This window comes from Somniosus microcephalus, chromosome 11 (genome assembly GCF_052327205.1).
Source record: "Somniosus microcephalus isolate GS21.2 chromosome 11, FLI_Smic_1.0, whole genome shotgun sequence".
NCBI lineage: Eukaryota > Metazoa > Chordata > Chondrichthyes > Squaliformes > Somniosidae > Somniosus > Somniosus microcephalus.
Window position 1 is genome coordinate 71,835,042 of NC_140997.1, and position 23,441 is coordinate 71,858,482.

Genomic DNA, 23,441 nt, shown 5'->3' on the forward strand with positions numbered 1-23,441 from the left:
CTCTCCATAATCATACGAATAAAATACAATTAACATTAAGAGCAAGTGCGAAGTTCAAGGCAGTTTGGCGCTGTGGATTTGCACCCCCTAAAAACTGAATAGAGGCATTGAATGATTGTGTGAATTGTACTTGGAAATATACCACCATTCGCAGTGGCGTACGGCACGTGCCTCCAATAATCAGCCAATGCACAGCACTCATTCTCCTGAGCTGCAATACCTCTGTTGCTCGCCGGGCTGCAACAGCACAGGCTGTAGTACCGAGAGAGGCCGGGTGGCCGCGCTGTCAGCGGTGCACCGTTTCCGGCGGACAATGGCGGCGCTACGGAGGGCGGCTTGGGTCCTCTGGTCAGGTCTGTGACAGCCGACAGCGGGAGCGGGCCGCACTCACTGCCCACAGCGGAGCTGGGCGCTTTATTACAGGACAGTCCGGGAATTCATATACACAATACAAGGTTCCCGCTCCCCCCTAGTACAGCGCCAGTACCCCGCTCCACGCAAGTTCCCTGCCAGTACAGCGCCAGTGCCTCGCTCCCTGCCAGTACAGCACCCCGCTCTCCACCAGTACAGCGCCAGTGCCCCGCTCTCTGCCAGTACAGCGCCAGTGCCCCGCTCCCTGCCAGTACAGCGCCAGTGCCCCGCTCCCTGCCAGTACAGCGCCAGTGCCCCACTCCCTGCCAGTACAGCACCCCGCTCTCCACCAGTACAGCGCCAGTGCCCCACTCTCCACCAGTACAGCGCCAGTACCCCGCTCCCCGCCACTGCCCCACTCTCCACCAGTACAGCGCCAGTACTCCGCTCCCCGCCAGTGCCCCACTCTCCACCAGTACAGCGCCAGTACCCTGCTCCCCGCCACTGCCCCACTCTCCACCAGTACAGCACCAGTACCCTGCTCCTCGCCAGTGCCCCACTCTCCACCAGTACAGCGCCAGTTCCCCGCCAGTGCCCCACTCTCCACCAGTACAGCGCCAGTACCCCGCTCCCCGCCAGTGCCCCACTCTCCACCAGTACAGCGCCAGTACCCTGCTCCACGCAAGTTCCCCGCTAGTACAGCGCCAGTGCCCCACCCTCTACCAGTACAGCGCCAGTGCCCCGCTCTCCACCAGTACAGCGCCAGTGCCCCGCTCTCCACCAGTACAGCGCAAGTGCCCCGCTCTCCACCAGTGCCCCGCTCCCAGAAGAACAGCAGCACCCCGCTCCCCGCCAGTGCCCCACTCTCCGCTAGTACAGCGCCAGTACCCTGCTCCCCGCCAGTACAGCGCCAGTACCCTGCTCCCCGCCAGTACAGCGCCAATGCCCCACTCCCCACCAGTATAGCGCCAGTGCAGCGCTAGTACCCCGCTCCCTGCCAGTGCCCTGTCACCACCAGTACACCGCACACCCACAGCTCACCGCCAGTACATCATGCATCGCCAGTCACTACGCATCTGCAGTACACTGCTCACCGCCAGTCACTGCGTACCAATAATACACTGCTCACCGCCAGTACATCCTCTGATTTGTGTTCTATACAATCTAAAATCCGGTTTGCTTCATTTACTGTAGTTGGTTTCAGTGTGTCCACAAATCTCCCAAATCTTTTTCCTGAGGTGCATCCAATAGGCTAACACTGTATATGGCTGCAAAGCTTATTTTCCTTTCCGGTTTCACTTTGTATTTGTCATCATTGAATTCTATTTGCCATTTTTCAGCCCAGCTTCTCAATCTGTTTAGAGCTCTCTGCACCTGACCGACCCACTCTTGATAGTTTGCAACCCCTACCCTCATCCACTTTGGTGTCATCAGCAAATGTTGAAAGTTTTACCTCTATTCCTGCTTCCAAGTAATTGATATACAACTTGTAATTGATATACAGCACTGTATCAAAAGCTTTGCTGAAATCTAAATAAACAATGTCCACTGAGTTCCCTGTATCCACAAGCTCAGTTACATCAAAGAATTACATAGAATGTACAGTACAGAAACAGGCTAACTAGTACATGCTGGTGTTTATGCTCCACACGAGTGTTCTCCCACCCCTCTTCATCTAACTCTATTCGCATAACCTATTTCTTGCTCGCTCGTGTGTTTATCTAGCTTCCCTTTAAATGCATCCGGTTTTCTGACAGTTTTTTCAAGCAAGGTCTCTTCCCAACCCCTCTCTTTCTCACCAACTCCCCAAATAAATGTATTTGTTTCTGCTCCTCCAGTCTTCTACTTAATTTCTGGTAGCTTAAAATTCCCCAGACAATCATATTTGCGCTCAAACATACCTCCCTAATCCTTTTTGTATAGTTCAGCATCTGTCGCCTCAATCTGACTTAGTGAGCTGGCACAGATCCTAACAACTAGCTTCTTATTATCACTTGCCCTCGGTCTATAACACCTTTAGCTTGTCCACACCGAATCCACGTTTAATTGTTTACCTCACTTTCATACGTTTTATATAAAACACAACATTGCCTACTGACCTATTCGCTCTGTCCTTATGCATCAATTTATGTCTTTTGAGATTGCCACCATTCTGTATCACTTATTTAGCCACACCTCCAATACCTGTAATGTAATTCTTGTCACGTATAGAGCTGCAGATCACCTGGTTTATTCTGAATGCTCCTTGCATTTGTATTTTAAGACACTCCCCTCCACTCCTTGGTGCAGTTCACCCTTATGTTCCCACTCCTCTTGATCTCCCTTTATTCTTCAGTTTATTCTTAACCTGCTGTAAATGACCTATTTTCAGTGTGCTTGCTCTGTGGTTAGCTTCTATGCTGCTTGTTTGCTGCTCTTTAAAATGTCCTAAACTGATTTACAATGAAAAAGAAACAGTTGGGATCAGATGCTCTCATTCCCCGAGCATTTAATAGCTGCAAAATGTTTGTGTTTCAGGACACACAACACTTTCTGGTGTTAAAAGTTTACAGGATAAGCCTGGAAGGATTTTGTGTCAGTTGCCATGCAAATCATCAAGCCAGAAGAGACTGTTCACAAATAAGAACATGATGGTAGAACTGGACAGCAACACAGGTAATTTCAGAAGCAATCTGTTGCAGTTGAAAATAGGTTGTATGTAAAAATGGTCCATGATATTCAGTTAGTTGTGTGATAATTCTATGTTTAGGAACATTAATTATATAATTTATTATTTTCCAGTGTAGAATTATAGATGGGATACAATTACTGAGGAGCATTATATGTAGGGCAGTAATTCAATCCAGCCAGCGACGCCATAAACTGTGAGAGTGAAGCTCAATCTGTTACACTTTTGTTTCTTTTATGTGGGGATTGCAGCAGAGGCCTTCTGAAGTCGGCTCTGGACCAACTGGGCTGAATGGTCCTCCTCACAACCTGTACCTATTAAAGTTCAATGAGTTCTTTCGGGGCAAATCGTTATAAAGAAAACTGCACACTGCCCTTGTGTATATTTTTTTCTAATTGAATGAACAGCTTCGGACTGACACAGCCCCGACGAGGTGGCTTCATTTGCAGAAAGTGGAATGTGCCTATCATGCTATCCACCTCCATGCACTCCATTGCCCAAGAATGGTGTGCGCCAGTGGGTTGGGTAATAATCCATTACGGTAGTAATTCAGGATTGGGCTTTTGTGCGTGGGGATGAAGGGTTGTGCTACCCGCAGAAGCTGCATGAGGATTGTGTGTGACAACAGTTGCATATATTATATAGTTTCTTGATCAGTATTGGGGTGGCTGGCATTGATGATACACACAAAGGCCTGATAGCTCGTGGATACACAGAACTCGGAAGGATAATGAAGGGTAGTTAGGTAAGCCATGCATGAAAGCCAGAACAATGTTAGGTTCCAAAGCCAAGGTGTGGGAAAGGAGCTGAAGGCAAAGCTGAGACTCCAACTGAACGGAGGCTTGTGAAGGCTAAACTTCCTCAGCCATAGGAAGTTGGGATGGGCGAGTTGAAAATATTTGAATTTTTTCACAACCATTGAATTTTCTTAAGAGTTTATAATACAGAATTATTTATGAATATCACCCAGGATGGAGCCTATCATCCATCACAAAATATTTTTTAAAGGACAAATCTTTTTTATTTTCTTCAGCAATCTTCCAGCTTCCTCTATTTCAGATGCTGCCTGTCAAGGCACTATCCCAACTACTACTTGGCCTGGATAGTCGTATCTCCAAGTTCCTCTGGGTGGGCAAAGGGCTCTGAATAAGCCTCAAACAGCCCCAGTTCCCAAAAGAAGAGGAAGGACTCAGTCTCCCATACTTCTGGGCAGCTCAGAACCAAGTGATTGTGGCCTGGTTCCCAGTCCTCGCCCCACAACATAACCATGGTTGGGAGTGGAAGCCAGGACCTCCTTCCCAACCCCCTTACACAGCACACCATTCATCAGCCTCCAGAAGAGACCAATAGAGAACTAGAAGTATCTTATTGTTGCTACAAGCTTCAGATTTGGATACAGGTGTGTTGCCTCCTTAAAGATCCCAGCAGGTAGGTCAGCCTTCTTCCCAATATGACACAATGGGAAGTTCCTAGAAGGACTTTCCTGTGCCGAATGCAGAGTCTGGCATGAAAAGGGTTCACTAGATTAGGCGCTTCCACTAGTTAGCTGACAAACGTCACCTCTCCCAACATGATCGATACTATTACCTCCAGATGAAGCTATAACTCTGGAACCCTGCAGTAGTTTGCAAACTTCAGCGTGAACCCTTGGAACTTTTCCTCCACTCCCCCAACATCCTCTTGCGGAAGCATCTCTGAACTCTGTGTTACTCCTCTATGACCAAAGATAGGACAGAAAACCTGAAGGAAGCCTTGGAATTGTGACCTAGGCTGACTGTTAAGAGAGGAGAAGTGGCTGCAGTGTGTACCATCTACAAGATGAACTACAGTAACTCGCCAAGGCTTCTTCGGCAGCACCTCCCAAACCCACGACCTCTTCCACCTAGAAGGACAAGGGCAGCAGCTGCATGGGAACACTACCACTTCCAAGTTCCCCTCCAAGTCACACACCACCCTGACTTGGAAGTATATCGCCGATCCTTCATCGTCGCTGGGACAAAATCCTGGAACTCCCTCCCTAACAGCACTGTGGGAGTACCTTCACCGCACGGACTGCAGCAGTTCAAGAAGGCGGCTCACCACCACCTTCTCAAGGGCAACTAGGGATGGGCAATAAATGCTGGCCTTGCCAGTGACGCCCACATCCCATGAACGAATAAAAAAAAAGGGTATGGAGTCAGTCTCTTACCATCATCACCTGCAACAAAATACACAAAAGCCAATTAAAATAAAACCTTGCACATACTGCACGTTGCACATGATCCGCAAGTTCCGCCCCTCCACACGACTGCACAAGTAAGGGAACACTGATTTAGAAATTTTATGAGGTCATTGCACATCTCACTGTATAATGCTCAAACCCAGCACCAAGCTCATGGTCTACAGAGCAGTAGTGATACCCGCCCTCCTGTATGCCTCAGAGACATGAACCATGTACAGCAGGCACCTCAAAGCACTGGAGAGGTACCACCAACGCTGCCTCCGCATGATCCTGCAAATCTGTTGGCAGGATAGGCGCACCAACGTCAGTGTTCTCGCTCAGGCCAACATCCCCAGTATCGAAGCTTTGACCACGCTCGATCAGCTCCGATGGACGGGTCACATCGTCCGCACGCCTGATACGAGACTCCCAAAACAAGCGCTCTACTCGGAGCTCCGACACGGCAAAAGAGCCCCAGGTGGGCAGAGGAAACGCTTCAAGGACACCCTCAAAGCCTCCTTGAAAAAGTGCAACATCCCCACTGATAATTTTGTTTTAAAATGGTATTACTGCAGTCGTCATGTTATTTTTTCATTACAGAGAAGGAATACGAATCTTTTTGATGCATTACTGAGCAAAAGCCCTTTCTATGACTTTTTTTAGGTGTTGCGGTGATTCAGATGAAGAAACCTCCAGTTAACAGTCTAAGCATGGAATTCCTCACAGAGTTTGTGATTAATATGGAGAAACTTGAGTTGGACCGAGGGTGTCGCGGTGTCATTCTCACTTCTGTATGTATAAAACATTGAACAATAATTCTGTTTGAATAAATCATAGAATGATACGGCACAGAAAGAGGCCATTTGGCCCATCGTGCCTGTGCCGGCTCTTTGGTAGAACTATCCAATTAATCATAGAATAGTACAGCACAGAAGGGGCCATTTGGCCCATCCAGTCTGCGCCAGTTCTTTCGAAGAGTAATCCAGTCAGTCCCACTTTCCCGCTCTTTTCCCACATCCCTGCAATTTTTCTCCATCAAGTATTTATCCAATTCCCTTTTGAAGGATACTATTGACTCTGTATCCACCACCGTATCAGACAGTGCCTTCCAAATCCTAACCACTCGTTGAGTAAAAAAGATTTTCCTCATGTCGCCTCTGGTTCTTTTGTCAATCACCTTCAATTTGTGCCCTCTCGTTATCAACCCTTCAGCCATTGGAAACAGCTTCTCTTTATTTACTCTATTTAAACACCTGTATCAAATCTCCTCTTAGCCTTCTCTGTTCCAAGGAGAACAATCCCTTCTCCAGTCTATCCACGTAACTGTAATCCCTCATCCCTGGAACCATTCTAGTAAATCTCTTCTGTACCCTCACCAAAGCCTTCACGTCCTTCCTAAAGTGTGGTGCCCAGAATTGGACACAATACTCCAGCTGGGGCTGAACTAATGTTCCTCATAGCCCTGTAATTTTTTTCCTTTCAAATGTTTATCCAATTCTCTTTTGAATATTACTGTTGAATCGGCCTCCACCACCCTTTCAGGCAGTGCATTCCAGATCACAACAACTCACTGTGTAAAAAAATGTTTCCTCATGTCACTTCTGGTTCTTTTGTCAATCATTTTAAATCTGTGTCCTCCGGTTACCGACCCTTCTGCCACTGGAAACCGTTTCTCTTTATTTACTCTATGAAGACCGTTCATGATTTTGAACACCTCTATTAAATCTCCTCTTAACCTTCTCTGCTCTAAGGCAAACAATACCAGCTTCTCCAGTCACTCCACATAATTGAAGTCCCTCATCCCTGGTATCATTCTAATAAATCTCTTCTGCACCTTCTCCAAGGCCTTGACATCCTTCCTATAGTGTGGTGCCCAGAATTGGACACAATACTCCAGCTGAGGCCCAACCAGTGTTTTATAAAGGTTTGCCATAACTTCCTTTCTTTTATATGCTATGCCTCTATTACTAAAGCCAAAGATCCATATCCATTTTTAACATCCTTTTCAACTTGTCCTGCCACCTTCAAAGATTTGTGTACATACACCCCCGCTCCGTTCCTGCACCCCCTTTATAATTGTACCATTTAGTTTATATTGCCACTCCTTATTGTTCCTAGCAGCTGCGATGGCCGAGTGGTTAAGGTATTGGACTAGAAATACAATGGGTTTTCCGGCAGGGGTTCAAACCTTGCTCGCAGCAGTTCTGCTCAGTGTCAGACTCAAAACTTGCAATTTGGTCAACACAGATTTATTAAAGGGAAATCTTGTTTGACAAATCTGACAGGTTGTTGCGGTTGTAACTAACAGGGTAGGTAAGGGGGAGCCAGTGGATGTAGTCACTGAATATATTTAAGAAGGAGATGGATAGATTTCTAGACGCAAAAGGCGTCAAGGGGTATGGGGAGAGAGCGGGAATATCGTATTGAGATAGAGGATCAGCCATGATCATATTGAATGGTGGAGCAGGCTCGAAGGGCCGAATGGCCTACTCCTGCTCCTATTTTTCTATGTTTCTATGTACAGGAAACTTTGGTTTATCCGGAGGTTGTATGTCCGGAATACTCGATCTAACGGCAAAAATCAGAGCCGTTTTCTGTAAGTTTTTTTAGTTCTCGTTCTTTTTTTTCCCAAGTCAGGCACTGCAAGGTCTGTAGCTATAGCAACAGCTTCAGCTAGAGACGCTTGCAGCTGCAGCCGACTCTTTAGAAGCTGTTGCTAAGCAACAGTGTTTGTTGTCAGATGCGGAGATGAAAACCTCCGTATGCTTCAACATTAACTTTGTATGTCCGGCAGTTTTTATAGATCGGCAACACGCTGGTCCCGTCGGTGCCGGATATCACAAAGTTTCCTGTAGTATATTTGGATTTTCAAAAAACATTCGATAAGGTGCACACAAGAGATTATTACACAAAATTAGGGCTCATGGGATTGGGGGTAATGAATTAGCATGAATTGAGGATTGGGTAATGGACAGGAAGTAGAGTGTAGGAATAAACGGGTCATTTTCAGGTTGGTAGGCTGTAACTAGTGGGGTACCCCAAGGATCAGAGCTTGGGATGCAGCTATTTTCAATCTTTTATCAATGACTTAGATGAGGGGACTGCGTGTAATATATCCCAGTTTGTTGACAATACAAAGCTAGGTGGGAAAGTAAGTTGTGAGGAGATGCAAAGAGGCTGCAAAGGGATATAGACCAGTTAGGTGAGTGGGCAAGAACATGGCAGATGGAATATAATGTGGAGAAATGTGAAATTATCCATTTTGGTAGGAAAAATAGAAAAGCAGAATACTTTTTAAATGGTGAGAGATTGGGAAATGTTGGTATTCAGAAGAACCTGAGTGCCCTTGTACACGAATCACTGAAAGTTAACATGCAGGTACAGCAAGCAGTTAGGAAAGCAAATGGTATGTTAGACTTTATTGCAAGAAGATTGGAGTATAAGAGTAAAGAAGTCTTACTGCAGATATATAGGGCCTTGGTGAGACCACAGTAGGAGTAATGTGTACACTTTTGGTCTCCTTACCTAAGGAAGGATATACTTGCCTTAGAGGGAATGCAACAAAGGTTCACCAGACTGATTCCTGGGATGGGAGGGATTGTCCTATGAGGAGAGATTGAGGATACCAGGCCTATATTCTCTAGAGTTTAGAAGAATGAGAGGTGATCTAATTGAAATGTCTAAAATTCTTACAGGGCTTGACCGGGTAGTTGCTGGAAGGATGTTTAACCCTGGCTGGAGAGATTAGAACTAGGAATCACAGTCTCAGAATAAGGGGTCGGCCATTTAGGACTGAGATGAGGAGAAACTTCTTCCCTCAAAGGGTTGTGAATCTTTTGAATTCTCTACCCCAGAGGGCTGTGGATGCTCAGTCGTTGAGTATATTCAAGACAGAGATCGATAGATTTTTGGATATTATGGGAATCAAGGGATATGAGGATAGTGTGGGAAGATCAACCATAATCTTATTGAATGGCGGAGCAGGCTCAAAGGGCCGAATGGCCTTCTCCTGCTCCTATTTCTCATGTGTCTACCAAAATGTATCACTTCACATGTCTCTGCATTAAATTTCATCTGCCACATGTCTGTCCATTTTACCAGTGACTTTCTGAAGTTTGTTACTATCCTCCTAACTGTTTACTACATTTCCGAGTTTCGTATCATTTGCAAACTTTGAAATTATGCCCTGTATACCCAAGTCTAGGTTATTTAATATACATCAAGAAGAGCTAAGAGACAGCGAGCACATTACACATAATGGAACTTTACAGTAGATCATTACAATAGGGATTGAGGACTGTAACAATTCTTGTATTTTATTGTGAGTAGTCAGAGCTTACTGGTAAAGCTGAGCAGCTAACATGGTGACTAATTACAGAATGAATTCCGTGTAGCAGATCTGCACAATTGATACATTTGACAGAATCAACAATCTGGCATAATTACTGGTAGGGCTTGTAATTGCGATAAACCAAGTCAAAAACTGTATGTGCTTGATTCTGAATTGGGTATCACTGCTCAGTAGATGATTGCCTGCATTGTTTTCATGGCCTGCAAATTTGTCATACATCATGGAGAAATTTGCAAGTGCGGTATTTGTTTCTGTATTTTAATTCTTAGAGTTTACAATTAAATGGCAGAATATGGAGACTATTAAGTAATGCTCTTAATCTTCAAGTGTCATGTATTATAGGGGATCAATAATGGAATATTCCCTGCTACAAAAGAAAGTGCCGCAAAGTTTAGAGTTTAGAGTTTTCCACAACAAAATGGATCCAAATATTCCTGATTTTTAAATTGCTTTCCCCAAATGCTCAGTTGATGAAGTCATTGTGCAGCTGAGTGCTATAGACCAGAGGGTCCCAGGTTTGTTTCCAGGGGTTACTTCAACTGAGGTGGCTATAGTTGGCCTCAGCAGCCCTGAGGAAAACCATCCTATACTTCCACTCCTGACTCAGTGACCCCTAGTGGAAATACACGGATGTATGTTTGAATAAGGACAGCACTGTCGCAAGGCCCACCAACACTCACTGTCTAGGCTCACACACAAAGAATGGCCACATGGACAAGGTGCTGGAGGACATCCAAGTGCTGTAGAAATGTACATCAGTATCTTCAGGAGGGGAGAAAATTGGCAGAAAACGAGTGCTCTAAACTAAGCAAATCTCTGTTGTGGTTATGTATATCATTTGCTTAGCAGTTTATATTGGGACTAGTTTTCTCCACTGTAAAATCGAGGTTGTCATTTTCTGCTGGGAGTACTTTGGGAGGAGCAAAGTATGATTATTGTTAGACAATGTTGTTTTGAAATTACAAATGTCCACTTATTTAAAAATACAATTAAGTTTAAAATGGATTGAAAAATCTGTGTCCAAGAAAATCTCTTTGTTGCTCAGGTTTTTAAATATAATTCACTCTGGACCATAGAAACATCTATTTCTCCATTTTGTCTTAGAGTTGACTTTGTCAAATGCACAAGATATACAACATAAGTATTTTAAATTAAAATAAAATTATTCTTAAATGTTTCTACAATATGTGATTACTGCATCATATGCATCATGTGATCACTGCACCAAAACCAAAATGCAGAGTGGATTACAATAATTAATGTATACATTCAATACTTTAATGAAATGACATTTCAATATAAATAATCCAGCTAAGCACAGTGATAGTTTTAGCAATGGAGTGCAGATTCTTGGAACACAGATTTGAATGCAGCCCAGACAAAAGTTGGAATTTGGCAATTTGTGAAGATTAATTTTCACTTCATCGAAAATGGAGAAAAAAGTGCAAGTGAAATATTGTAGTTTTGTGAAGCAAAGAAAAAGGTCTGTGCAAATCTATTTTTGCAGTGCTTTGCCCATAAATGGCTGACAACATTGGATTGCTCTCTACTGGTGTAGCATTGTTCATGTGGTCATGAGGTCACTGAATAAAACAATGCTCCTTGTGAACATTAGGTTGCTGCATTGAAGTCCCAGCAGCAAAGAACAGGAAGTAGTATGAGGAATTTCATATTAAAAGACTACGCACTAAAATCGCAGTCTAAAGTACAAGGTGATCCTAACTAGCTTCCAATATATTTGGATTGTTTTGTGTTTTGAGAAGAAATTTAATCATAATGCTTTAATTTTAGTCTATCCCTAAGATCTTTTCTGCTGGCCTGGATATCAATGAGATGCATGGGAAGACACCAGAGCACACTGGGGAGTTCTGGAGAGCTGTTCAAGAAATATGGTTGAAGTTGTACGGATCCAATCTGGTGACAATAGCTGCAATCAATGTAAGTGATACACTGGTCTTTACAATTTGCAAATCATTTGTGTAGATTGTTACCTAGCACTGAGATTGTATACATAATTAACTATTAAAAACACCAGTAAACTAGAATATGTAAAAATACTGATCCACATTCAGTTAAGAGTCTCGCTTTCAGTGTCAATTTGAAAAATCAGGCAAGTTTTTTTAAGGAGGAGTGAATCCAGCAATGCTTCCAACATTGTGAAGTGATAATTAACATACAGAATTGTGGGAGCAAAATCAACTAACGTTGTACTAATATGGGAGCATCATCAACTAATGTACTAATGTGAAAGCAACATCCATTAATTCAGTCGTAGCCAGAGAATCTCCAGCAATGGCTTCTCTTCCCACCCACGCACTGTAACCTCTGGAGACACCCAAGGATCTATTCTTGGCTCCCTCCTATTTCTCATCTGTATGCGGCCCCTTGCCGACATTATCTGAAGACAGGACGTCACATCCATGTGTACGCTGATGACAAACAGCTCTACTTCCACCACCTCTCTCGACCCCTCTTCTGCCTCTGTATTGTCAGACTGCTTGTCCAACATCTAGTCCTGAATGAGCCACAATTTCCTCCAATTAATCATTGGGAAGACCAAAGCCATTGACTTTGGCCCCACCACATACTCCATTCCCTAGCCATTGATTCCATTTCCCTCCCTGGTCACTGTGTCATGCTGAACCAGATTGTTCACATCCTCAGCATCCTATTTGACTCTGAGCTGAGCTTCTGACCCTATATTCACTCCATCACATAGCCCGCCTACTTCTACCTTTGAAATATTGCTCATCTCCACCCCTGCCTCAGCTCATCTGCTGCTGAAACCGTCATTAATGCTTTTGTTACATCCAGACTCGACTATTCCAATGTTCTCCTGGCCGGCCTCCCATCTTCCACTCGCCATTAATTTGAGCTCATCCTAAACTCTGCTGCCCGTGTCCTAACTCGCACCAAGTCCCGTTCACCCATCACCCCTGTGCTCACTGCTGCCCGTGTCCTAACTCGCACCAAGTCCCGTTCACCCATCACCCCTGTGCTCACTGCTGCCCGTGTCCTAACTCGCACCAAGTCCCGTTCACCCATCACCCCTGTGCTCACTGCTGCCCGTGTCCTAACTCGCACCAAGTCCCGTTCACCCATCACCCCTGTGCTCACTGCCCCGTGTCCTAACTCGCACCAAGTCCCGTTCACCCATCACCCCTGTGCTCACTGCTGCCCGTGTCCTAACTCGCACCAAGTCCCGTTCACCCATCACCCCTCTGCTCACTGCTGCCCGTGTCCTAACTCGCACCAAGTCCCGTTCACCCATCACCCCTGTGCTCACTGCTGCCCGTGTCCTAACTCGCACCAAGTCCCGTTCACCCATCACCCCTTGGTCACTGCTGCCCGTGTCCTAACTCGCACCAAGTCCCGTTCACCCATCACCCCTGTGCTCACTGCTGCCCGTGTCCTAACTCGCACCAAGTCCCGTTCACCCATCACCCCTGTGCTCGCTGCTGCCCGTGTCCTAACTCGCACCAAGTCCCGTTCACCCATCACCCCTGTGCTCGCTGCTGCCCGTGTCCTAACTCGCACCAAGTCCCGTTCACCCATCACCCCTGTGCTCACTGAGCTACATTGGCTCTCGGTCCACCAATGCTTTGATTTTAAAATTCTCATCCTCATGTTCGAATCGCTCCATGGCCTCGCCCCCTCCCTATCTCTGTAACCTCCTCCAGCCCTACAACCCCTCAAGATCTCTACGCTGCTCCAATTCTGGCCTCTTGTGCATCCCCCACTTCCTTCGCTTCACCATTGCCGGTTGTGCCTTCATTCATCTAAGCCCTAAACTCTGAAATTCCCTCCCTAAGTCACTCTGCCTCTCCACCTCTCTTTCCTCCTTTAAGACGCTCCTTAAAACCTACCTCTTCGACCAACCTTTTAGTCACCTGTTATAATTTCTCCTTCTTTAGCTCGGTGTCAATTCATGTCTGATAATGCTTCTGTGAAGCTCATTGGGACATTTTACTACGTTAAAGGTGCTACATAAATGCAAGTTGTTATTAATGCAACGGCGACATTACTGGAGTCCTTCCACCCTTACTGCGGAGATTATCATTCACTGTTGCAACAAAATATTTCAAATCAAAACACAAAAAGATGAGGAAAAAAACAACAGAAAAGAGTTTAGACTGGAAGATGTCACCTGAGATAGCTGGTCTTTCTTACACCAACAGCCACCTGTATCCCTGTTGCTCCCTAACCACTGTTTCGCTACACTTCAAACCTAGATCAGTATGACAACAACCAGGAAAACCGCAGCAGTCGTTTATTATAATTTCCACAAGACTAGGTTGAAAGGAACAAGGCACTTTTGCTACTCACCATCAAGCAGGTCCACCATCGCTGTTATACAGAACGTCTCTGCAAATGTGTCAAATGTATTACCATTGCCTCCTGGTCTACCAGTGAAATCACCATATTCTGTTTTCCAGATCATGGAGCAGGCCACCTGATCAAACTTTTCCAGTGTGCCTTCCAGTGGTGTATCCTGACCCTCTGATGACAATAAGGATTGCTATTATACACAGCCTGGGTTTGAATGCTGTGAATAATAGCACAGTTAGAGTAAATTACCTACTCGCTCTATCTCACCCAAGCAAAGCTTCCTGTTCTTTGAAAAATAAAGACAGCCTTCCACAAATGACCTGCCCTGTACTTAACTATTAACACCATAACCCAGCAGGTCAATGCCTTGGTTTCAACACCAGTCTGCTTCAGTATTTATTTCACTCTGTCTCCCGTTCACTGCCACTTATTTGTATATTGGACATTTTATTCTGAAAATCAATAATTGTTGCTTTAAAGAAAATCATGTTTAAATATGTTGCTGTGGAAGTAACACAGTTGATGCTGTTCATTTCTGTCCATGTTTTGAAATTTGCCCTTTCCATTATTATTCCAGGGTGCCAGCCCTGCTGGAGGGTGCCTTTTGGCTTTGGCATGTGACTACCGAATTATGGCAGACAATCCAAAGTATGGAATCGGCCTAAATGAGACCAAGCTTGGAATTGTTGCACCATTCTGGTACATCCTCACAAATTGTAGCAGTTGAATTTTACTTATATTATGAGTTGATTTGCTGTGGCAAAAATAAAAATAAGTTGTCTCTCCTTATAACTTATCTCTGCTTGTTTTTCACTCTTGAATTTTAGTTGTCTTCCACTATTTATCTGTCTGATTCTTTTTCTTGCTGTCATCTTTAGATGTGTCTGTGAGTCTTTCTGACTCTTCTATCTCCCTTTCTCTAAGTTTGATGTCTCCTCCGCCATCCCTCTTCATGTTTCAAATTCTCTGTATTCCTGTCCCTGTCCTTCCTCAATCTCTTCCTTTGTGTATGTATGTTTCCTTATCTTCCACATACTTCATTCTTCTTTGCAGCATAGTAAAGCATACACAATGCATGTAAATGCATGCATCTTTTAAACCCTAGAGCAGAAAATCAGCTGTTGCAGTGTCAGTTCGAGCTGCAGCGGCTGATCTGCTGCCTCACGAGATCTGGTCAGGAAATTGCTGCACTCCATTTGCTGATGTTCTTGCTGCTGGCCTCGGCTGCACCTTGCATCTGGTACGGCTGTTTGGTTCTGGGGCAGGGCTCTATTGCAAATGGGAATTCTCACCTGGAGTACAGGATCTGATCTCGGAACAAAGTAACAAAGCCAGGTAGGAGCTGCATCCGGGGCTGGCAGTAAGGAGCACACTAAGGAGGTAAAGTGTTACTGTGAACTGTGTGTGATGGGGGAGGGGGGTGGTTGGCAGGATTGGATGGGTAAAGTAACTCTGTAAACTGGAGGAAGGTGTTGGGTGGGGGGGACTGCCTCGGTGGGAGAGTTGAAGGGAGAGTTCCTATGAAAGGAGTTGGATGCTAAGTGCCTGTAAGCTAGGAGTGAGTGCATCTGTAAACTGGGGAACTTGGAGGAGAGAAGTGCCTCTGAATTGGGGGCTTGCAAGAGCAGAGTGCCTCCGAACTGGGGGAGTGTTAGAAGGGAAAGAGCCTGTGAATCAGAGGAGGGAATGTCTCTGAGCTAGTAGGGGATGGTGTTGTAGGGAGACAGTGGCCTAGAAATACGTCCTGGACGGTGGCGCTAAACAGGCGGTGTCGGATCGGCAGCCTGTTATACGCAGCTCCCGATACTCAGTTACATTGCAGTCAGTGGAACTGAGTATCAGCCGCTGCGTGTAACGGACGGCAGATCCGATACTGCCCGAGATGAATTTTTAACCCAGAGTCTGTGAGCTGGGAGGCAGTTGGAGTGGGGAGAGTGTTTGAACTGGGGGAAGAGGAAGGTGAACTGGAAAGAGTTGGAGGATGAGCGTGCTCTTTTGAAATGGGAGGAATTAAGCTGGTGGGAGAGAGTCTCTCTGAAAAGAGCAGGTGCGTACCTCTTGAAGGGAAAGAGTAACAGTTGAGGCAACCTTTGGGAAGTGTTGGTCTGTTGAATATGGATAAATCAAATAGCACATTTTCCTATGATTTATTTTTAGAATATGAAAATCTATCAGATGTGATGCTATTAAAACTGTCATGCTGTCCCCCCCCCCCAGAAAATTATCAGAATCTGCTAAATTGTATACAATTTTAAATTTGCTGCCTACAGTCCTGAGTCTTTCTTAGTGTTTTTTTCCTACTTTAGAATTTGCTTTACTTTTTTCTTCGTGACCTTCTTTCGGCCCTTTGGTCACCATTTTTTTTCTAAATCTAGGTACTTCTGCTCATCTGATATTTAAATACCCTCTTTTTGTTCAATTTCCCAGTTCTGGCTTCAGGGCTGTATTGGAAGGGGAGTGGAGTTGAAACAGGTCAGGTCTGGGAGATAAGAGAGGCTGTGTGGGAGAAAAAAATATATATTTAAAAATGTGAAGCATACTTAAAAAAAAAGCCTAAAATATAGTAAATGATTTTTTAAAAAAGGAAAGCAGGTAAAAATTGTAAAGCATGGGAAGAGAGTAAAAAATACGAAGTGGATGATTATGTGGCATTTTGGAATGTGACTGGCCTGTGGCGACTACATGGTCAGGTACTTAGTATGGATCAGTGCTGGAGGGACTCTATAGTATTACAGACACAAAACATTTTAATAACATAATTTGCATTCTATTTTATAAAATGTGAATGTTTGAATTGTGCAAGTAATAAAAATGAATGGAGTTTTATTTGTGGGACAAAAATCACCAGAGCACATAGGCCTCTGGATAAACTGTAGTGCTGATTGAGTTGTGCTTTAGTTTCCTCAGTGTCCTATCCTCACATTGTACTGTGATTACTTTCCCATAGTCATTTAATTAAGAAGCTGAACCTTTCTGCTGGTTTTTGGTTCAAGTTGTAGCTTATTTTTCATGTCGTTATCATCAAAGGTTCAAGGACACCTTGGTAAACACCATTGGAAGGAGGGCCACAGAGCATTCTCTCCAGCTTGGTCTCCTGTACAGTGCTCCAGACGCTCTGAAAATAGGACTCGTTGACCATCTGGTACCACAGGATAAAATTATGGCAACCGCGTTGAGTGTAATGTCAGAATGGTTGGCTATTCCAGGTAAAGCTATGCCGAATTTGAAAGTGGTAAAATGTGTGATAGTTCTGATGAATCTTTTTGGGGAAAATCTTATTTTATCATTTCTGCATAAAAATAATGTTAAAAATGTTTACATAAAAATAACTGCTGAAAATGTCCTGAGCATACTAGGAATCTGCTTTGTAACTGCATATACTGTAGTAGAATTACATAAGAAGCTCTTTACAAATTTAGCTACGGGATTCATATAAATGGCAGTGAGAGAGCCTTTAAAATGTCCATCATGTCATAACAGACTTATAACTCAGGCTCCATGTTCTTTATGTGTAAAACATGTTTGCATGCCCAAACTAATAATTGAACTTGGTTATAATAACTTGTTTTTTCCCCCCAATTATTTACATCTGAGGTGCAAACAGAGCATAATACTACTACACCATCAAGGGGCCATGAAGATTTTACCCCAAGATTGTACACTAAGAATCATAGAATCATAGAAATTTACAGCACAGAAGGAGGCCATTCAGTCCATCGTGCCTGTGCTGGCTCTTTGAAAGAGCAGTCGTGCTCAGTCCCACACCCCCGCTTTTTGTCCGTAACCCTGTAAGTTCCTCATCCTCAAGTACCTGTCCAACTCCCTTTTAAAATTATTTATGGAAGCATTCCAGATCCTGACAACTCTGAGTGAAAAAAATTCTCCTCATCTCCCCGCTAGATTTTTTGCCAACGATTTTGAATCTTTGACCTCTGCTTACTGACTCAGTCGCCAGAGGGAATAGTTTTTCTCTATTTACTCCATCAAAACCTCTCATCATCTTGAAAACCTCTATTAGGTCACTTCTAACCTCTGTTCCAAGGAGAACAGTCGTGACTTTTCCAACCTCATAACATAAGAACATAAGAATTAGGAGCAGGAGTAGGCCCTACGGCCCCTCGAGCCTGCTCCGCCAATCAATGGCTGATCTTCGACCTCAACTCCACTTTCCCGCCCGATCCCCATATCCCTTGATTCCCCAAGAGTCCAAAAATCTATCTATCTCAGCCTTGAATATACGCAATGACTCAGCATCCACAACCCTTTGGGGTAGAGAATTCCAAAGATTCACAACCCTCTGAGTGAAGAAATTCCTCCTCATCTCAGTCTTAAATAGCCGACCCCTTATCCTGAGACTATGCCCCCTAGTTCTAGCCTCTCTAGCCAGGGGAAACAACCTCTCAGCTTCTACCCTATAAATCCCCCTCAGTATCTTATATGTTTCAATGAGATCACCTCTCATTCTTCTAAACTCCAGAGAGTATAGGCCCAATCTACTCAATCTCTCCTCATATGACAATCCTTTCATCCCAGGGATCAATCTAGTGAACCTTTGTTGCATCGCCTCTAAGGCAAGTATGTCCTTCCTCAGGTAAGGAGACCAAAACTGCACAGTACTCCAGGTGTGGTCTCACCAAAGCCCTGTACAATTGTAGTAAGATTTCCTTATTCTTTTACTCCAACCCCTTGCAATAAAGGCCAACATGCCATTTGCCTTCCTAATTGCTTGCTGTATCTGCATGCTAACTTTCCGTGTTTCCTGTATGAGGACATCTAAATCTCTCTGAACACTAACATTTAATAGTTTCTCATCAATTTAAAAAATTCTGTTTTTCTATTCTTCCTATCACATTGAATAACCTCACATTTCCCCACATTATACCCCATCTGCCACCTTATTGCCCACTTACTTAACCGGTCTCTATACCTTTGCAGGCTCTTTGTGTCCTCCTCACTACTTACTTTCCCACCTAGCTTTGTATCGTCAGCATACTTGGATGCTTTGCACTTGCTCCCTTCATCTAAGTCATTAATATAAATTGTAAATAGCTGAGGCCTAAGCACTGAACCTTGCAGCACCCCACTAGTTACAGCCTGCCAACCGGAAAATGACCCATTTATCCCTACTCTCTATTTTCTGTCCATTAACCAATCCTCTACCCATGCTAATATTTTAACCCCAACCCCATCAGCCCTTATCTTGCATAGCAACTTTTTATGTGGCACCTTATCGAATGCCTTTTGGAAATCTAAATATACTACATCCACTGGTTCCCCTTTATCTACTCTGCTAGTTAAATCCTCAAAAAACTCGAATAAATTTGTTGAACACAATTTCCCTTTCATAAAACCATGTTGACTCTGCCTAATCATATTATGATTTTCTAAATGCCCTGTTACCACATCATTGATAATGGATTCCAGCATTTTCTTGACAACTGATATCAGGCTAACTGGCCTGTGGTTCCCTGTTTTCTCTCTCCCTTCTTTCTTGAATAGCGAGGTTACATTTGCAACCTTCCAATCCGCTGGAACCATTCTAGAATCTAGGGAATTTTGGAAGATCACAACCAATGCATCTACTATCTCTGCAGCCGCCTCTTTTAGAATACTAGGATGTAGGCCATCAGGTCCAGGGGATTTGTCTGCTTTTAGTCCCATTAGTTTCTCAAGCACTTTTTCTCCACAGATATTAATTACTTTAAGTTCCTCACTCTTATTAGCCTGTTGGTTCCCCACTATTTTTGGCATGCTTTTGGTGTCTTCTACTGTGAAGACAGATACAAAATATTTGTTTAAAGTCTGCCATTTCCTTATTCCCCATAATAATTTCTCCTGTCTCAGCCTCTGAGGGACCAACTCTTACCTTTGCTACTCTCTTCCTTTTTGCATACTTGTGAAGCTCTTACAATCTGTTTTTATATTTCTTGCTAGTTTACTCTCATTCTATTTTTCTCCCTTTTTATCAATTTTTTGGTCATCCTTTGCTGGTTTCTAAAGCTCTCCCAATCCTCAGGCTTACTACTATTCTTCGCAAATTTATATGCCTCTTTTAATCTAATATTATCCTTAACTTCTTTAGTTAGCCATGGATAATTTAAGCCCCTTGTCCCTGGTAACATCCTGGTTAACATCCTCTGTACCCTTTCTAAGGCCTTTACATCTTTCCTGAATGTGGTGCTCAGAATTACCCACAATACTCCAGCTGAAGACTAACCAATGATTTATAAAGTAACTAGCTCTTTGCTGTTATATTCTATTCCTCTATTTATAAACCCAAGTAACCCATATGCTTTTCCCACCACCTTAATAACTTACCTTGCCACCTTTAAGGCTTTGTGTACAGTATATGGACACCAAGTACTCATATAATACTTTAACCATGTCCTCTGCCTCTACATGAAGATTTCCCTTTGGGTCCTTAATAGGCCCAACTTTTTCCCTAGCTAACCGCCTACACTTCTTATGTTTATAAAATGTTTTAGGGTTCTTGTAACCTCTCTTTGCCTCCCGTATTTACTTTTTCAATTCCCTCCTGTACTTTCCATAATCTTCCTGGTTATTAATTGAATTTTGCTCCTGACATTTGTCATAAGCCTCCTTTTGCAGTTTTATTTTAACTTTTATTTGGATGCTCTACCTTTTCCCTTCAAAGGAATATGCATAATTTGTACTTGAACTATCTCTTCCCTGAATGTCCTCCACTGCTCCGTTACTGCTTTACCCTGCTTTTCCAATCAACCTGTGCTCGATCCCTTCTTAAATCACTGAAATTAGCTCTTCCCCAGTTGAGCATTTTTGTCTTTGAAACTTTCTGGTCTCTTTCCATAATTACTCTAAACCGAATTATGTTGTGGTCACTGTTAGCTAGATGATCTCCTACTGTTACACACTCCACTAGTCGTACTTCATTTCCCAGAACCAGATCCAACACTGCTTCCTTCCTTGTTGGACTGAAGACATATTGATCGAGATAGCTCTCCTGTACATATATCAGAAATTCTTCTCCTTCCCTACCCTTTTCACTGTTTTTCCCAGTCTATATTAGGGTAACTAAAGTCTCCTAATATTACTACTCTATTTTTGTTACACGCCTTTGATGTTTGCTGACAAATTTGCTCATCTGTCTCCTCACTTTTTTGGAGCTCTATAAAAAAAAAACTCCCAACAGTAACAGCTCCCCCTCTGTTCCTCAACTGAAGCCAAATAGATTCAGTCCTAGAACCATCTAGTATATCCTTTCTATTTAGAACTGTAACATAATTGTTAATCAATACTGCCACACACCCTCCTGTTTTTCCTTCTTTATCATTCCTGAATACTTGGTAACCAGGAATATTAAGAACCCATTCCTGGCCTAGTTTGAGCCATATCTCTTTTAATGCAACCAAGTCATAATCACATGTAGCAATTTGTGCCTGCAGCTCACCAGCCTTATTAATTACACTATGAACATTGACGTACATACAATTCAATACCTCCTTTGTCACTTTTGCTATTTTCCTCAATCTGGTCCCTGCAATTTCTGGGATATTTCTAATTTTACTGTTGTTTATATCCCTCTGTCCTCTGATCTAATTTCTGCTCCTTTCTGCTATTTTCTGATTTCCCCTCCCCCTGCAAAATTAGTTTAACCCCTCCCAACAGTACTGGTTAACCTCTCAGCGAGAACATTGGTCCCGGCTTTGTTCAGGTGCAGCCCGTTCATCTTGTACAGGTGCTCCTTCCCTCTGAATCAGTCCCAGTGCCCCAAGCATCTGAAACCCTCCCTCCTGCACCACTTCTCCAGCCACGTATTTACCTGTACTATCTTCCTGTTTCTATACTCACTAGCAAGAGGAGGCAATGTTTGAACTCAAGCATATAATTTATCAGGAAAACTAAAAATAGACAATGTTTTGTCATTGTTTCCTTTTTCTGCTCTTTCCTTCGCTCTGTTTCTGCATCCAATCCCCTATTTCCTAAATTGGCCAAAATTGTACTCCAGCCTGTTAGCCCATTCAGGCAATTCGTTATGTAATGTGCTCGTTATGTAATGTGCACAAAGTCACAGCAAATTTGCATGTGCGACTGTTGTGTGAGCTAATTTCCATATCACTTTGGAAATATTTAGGTGATCCTTTTTATTAGTGACATTCAAACTTACTGTTGGTGACCAAAGCAAATGCAGGTGTGAAGTGCTTGTTGTAGTTGCATAATTTTGCTGAGGTTATGAACCCTTCTCTTACTTTCCATGCTACATGCTCCCTGCAGCCTGCTTACCCACTCTCTGAAGTTAGCGTCTGTGCCAGCCACAGCTCTGGAGTCCATGATTCTGTTTTATATAGAGAAACATCTGGCTTCTGCTTGGCAGCTGCCTGTAGTAGTGCAGCTGAGATCAGCAACATGGGAGATTGAAGTTGTGTAATTTCAATGGCATCATGCACTGGTACTCCAATAAGTCAGTATACCAGCATGCTTTTTACAAGTTGGCTGTCCTTTATGTGCTGTGTGCTGTTTGAATACTAAATTCTTTTGTGCATCATTTTATAACTTGCTGTCTATCTGGTTGCAAAGTAGCAGGTTCTTCTAAGGATCTACTGTGTGCTCAAAATTGGGTCAATTCACTGAATGTGCCCAACTTGAATACAATTATAATAGAAAATACCAAGGTTCAATATTTGACTTGACATGACATAGCAAGTTGGCATCGTTAATGCTTTTTCTCCAATTCCCATTTTTTAATCAAATGTCAAAATGTTTGCAGTAACATTAATTGCAGTAATGCTTTTTCTGTTTATATTATATTAATTTGCAGTTAAGTTTTGTCTTCCAGTTCCTTTACAGATCTGTTACCATTACTTTTGTTAATGATTTACTTTGCAGATCACGCTCGGCAAATTACCAAGTCCATGATGAGGAAGCCGACACTTGATCGACTTTTGACTCACAGGGAATCGGATATACAAAATTTTGTTAATTTCATCAGCAAAGATTCCATTCAGAAGTCGCTCCAACTGTACATGGAGATGCTAAAACAAAGAAAAATCTGAGTAACTGTGCTGTTAAACAGGGTACCAGTATATCTGTATACATGACTTGATGGACAGTAATTCCAAGGATTCTCCGAACAATTCATAATCCCATTTTTCTTTGTTTGAATATTGCAAAAGATTTTAGAATATTCTTTCTGTAATTCCATCAATCATTTTTTTCATCCTTTTCCAAAATGGCTTTGCAAAACGTATGCAATTTGTATCCCAATTCTTTGCGTTATAAAACCTGAAGGTGCTTAATTCTGCTGTCAATGTCTTGACAGGGTTGATTGTGTAATTTAATCAAGCATAATAATTTGCTTGTTGAATGCCTGAGTATTTTAAAAAAGAGAAGTAATAAAACGCTATTTCCAGAATGTGCTTTTTACTTATTTAGTTGAACCTTACGAATAATGGGTATCATACACTTTGGGTGTTCACCAATTCAATTTTTTGTTGAAAAGCTAAATATTGTTTACACTACTTTCTGTTTTATGGAGAATTTAAAATAAAAAAGTGTCTTTCAAA

General features: G+C 43.2%; 1 protein-coding gene across 1 annotated transcript; it reads left to right on the top strand.

The window, feature by feature from the left end:
- The first annotated feature begins 240 nt into the window (after positions 1–240).
- On the top strand, positions 241–23,290 carry eci1 (enoyl-CoA delta isomerase 1). Its single transcript, XM_086000853.1, has 7 exons — positions 241–353; positions 2,869–3,006; positions 5,883–6,010; positions 11,362–11,508; positions 14,477–14,598; positions 16,927–17,105; positions 22,765–23,290. The coding sequence occupies exons 1-7, from the start codon at positions 314–316 to the stop codon at positions 22,929–22,931; spliced, it is 921 nt and encodes a 306-aa protein (XP_085856979.1). The 5' UTR covers positions 241–313; the 3' UTR covers positions 22,932–23,290.
- The last annotated feature ends 151 nt before the right edge of the window (positions 23,291–23,441 follow it).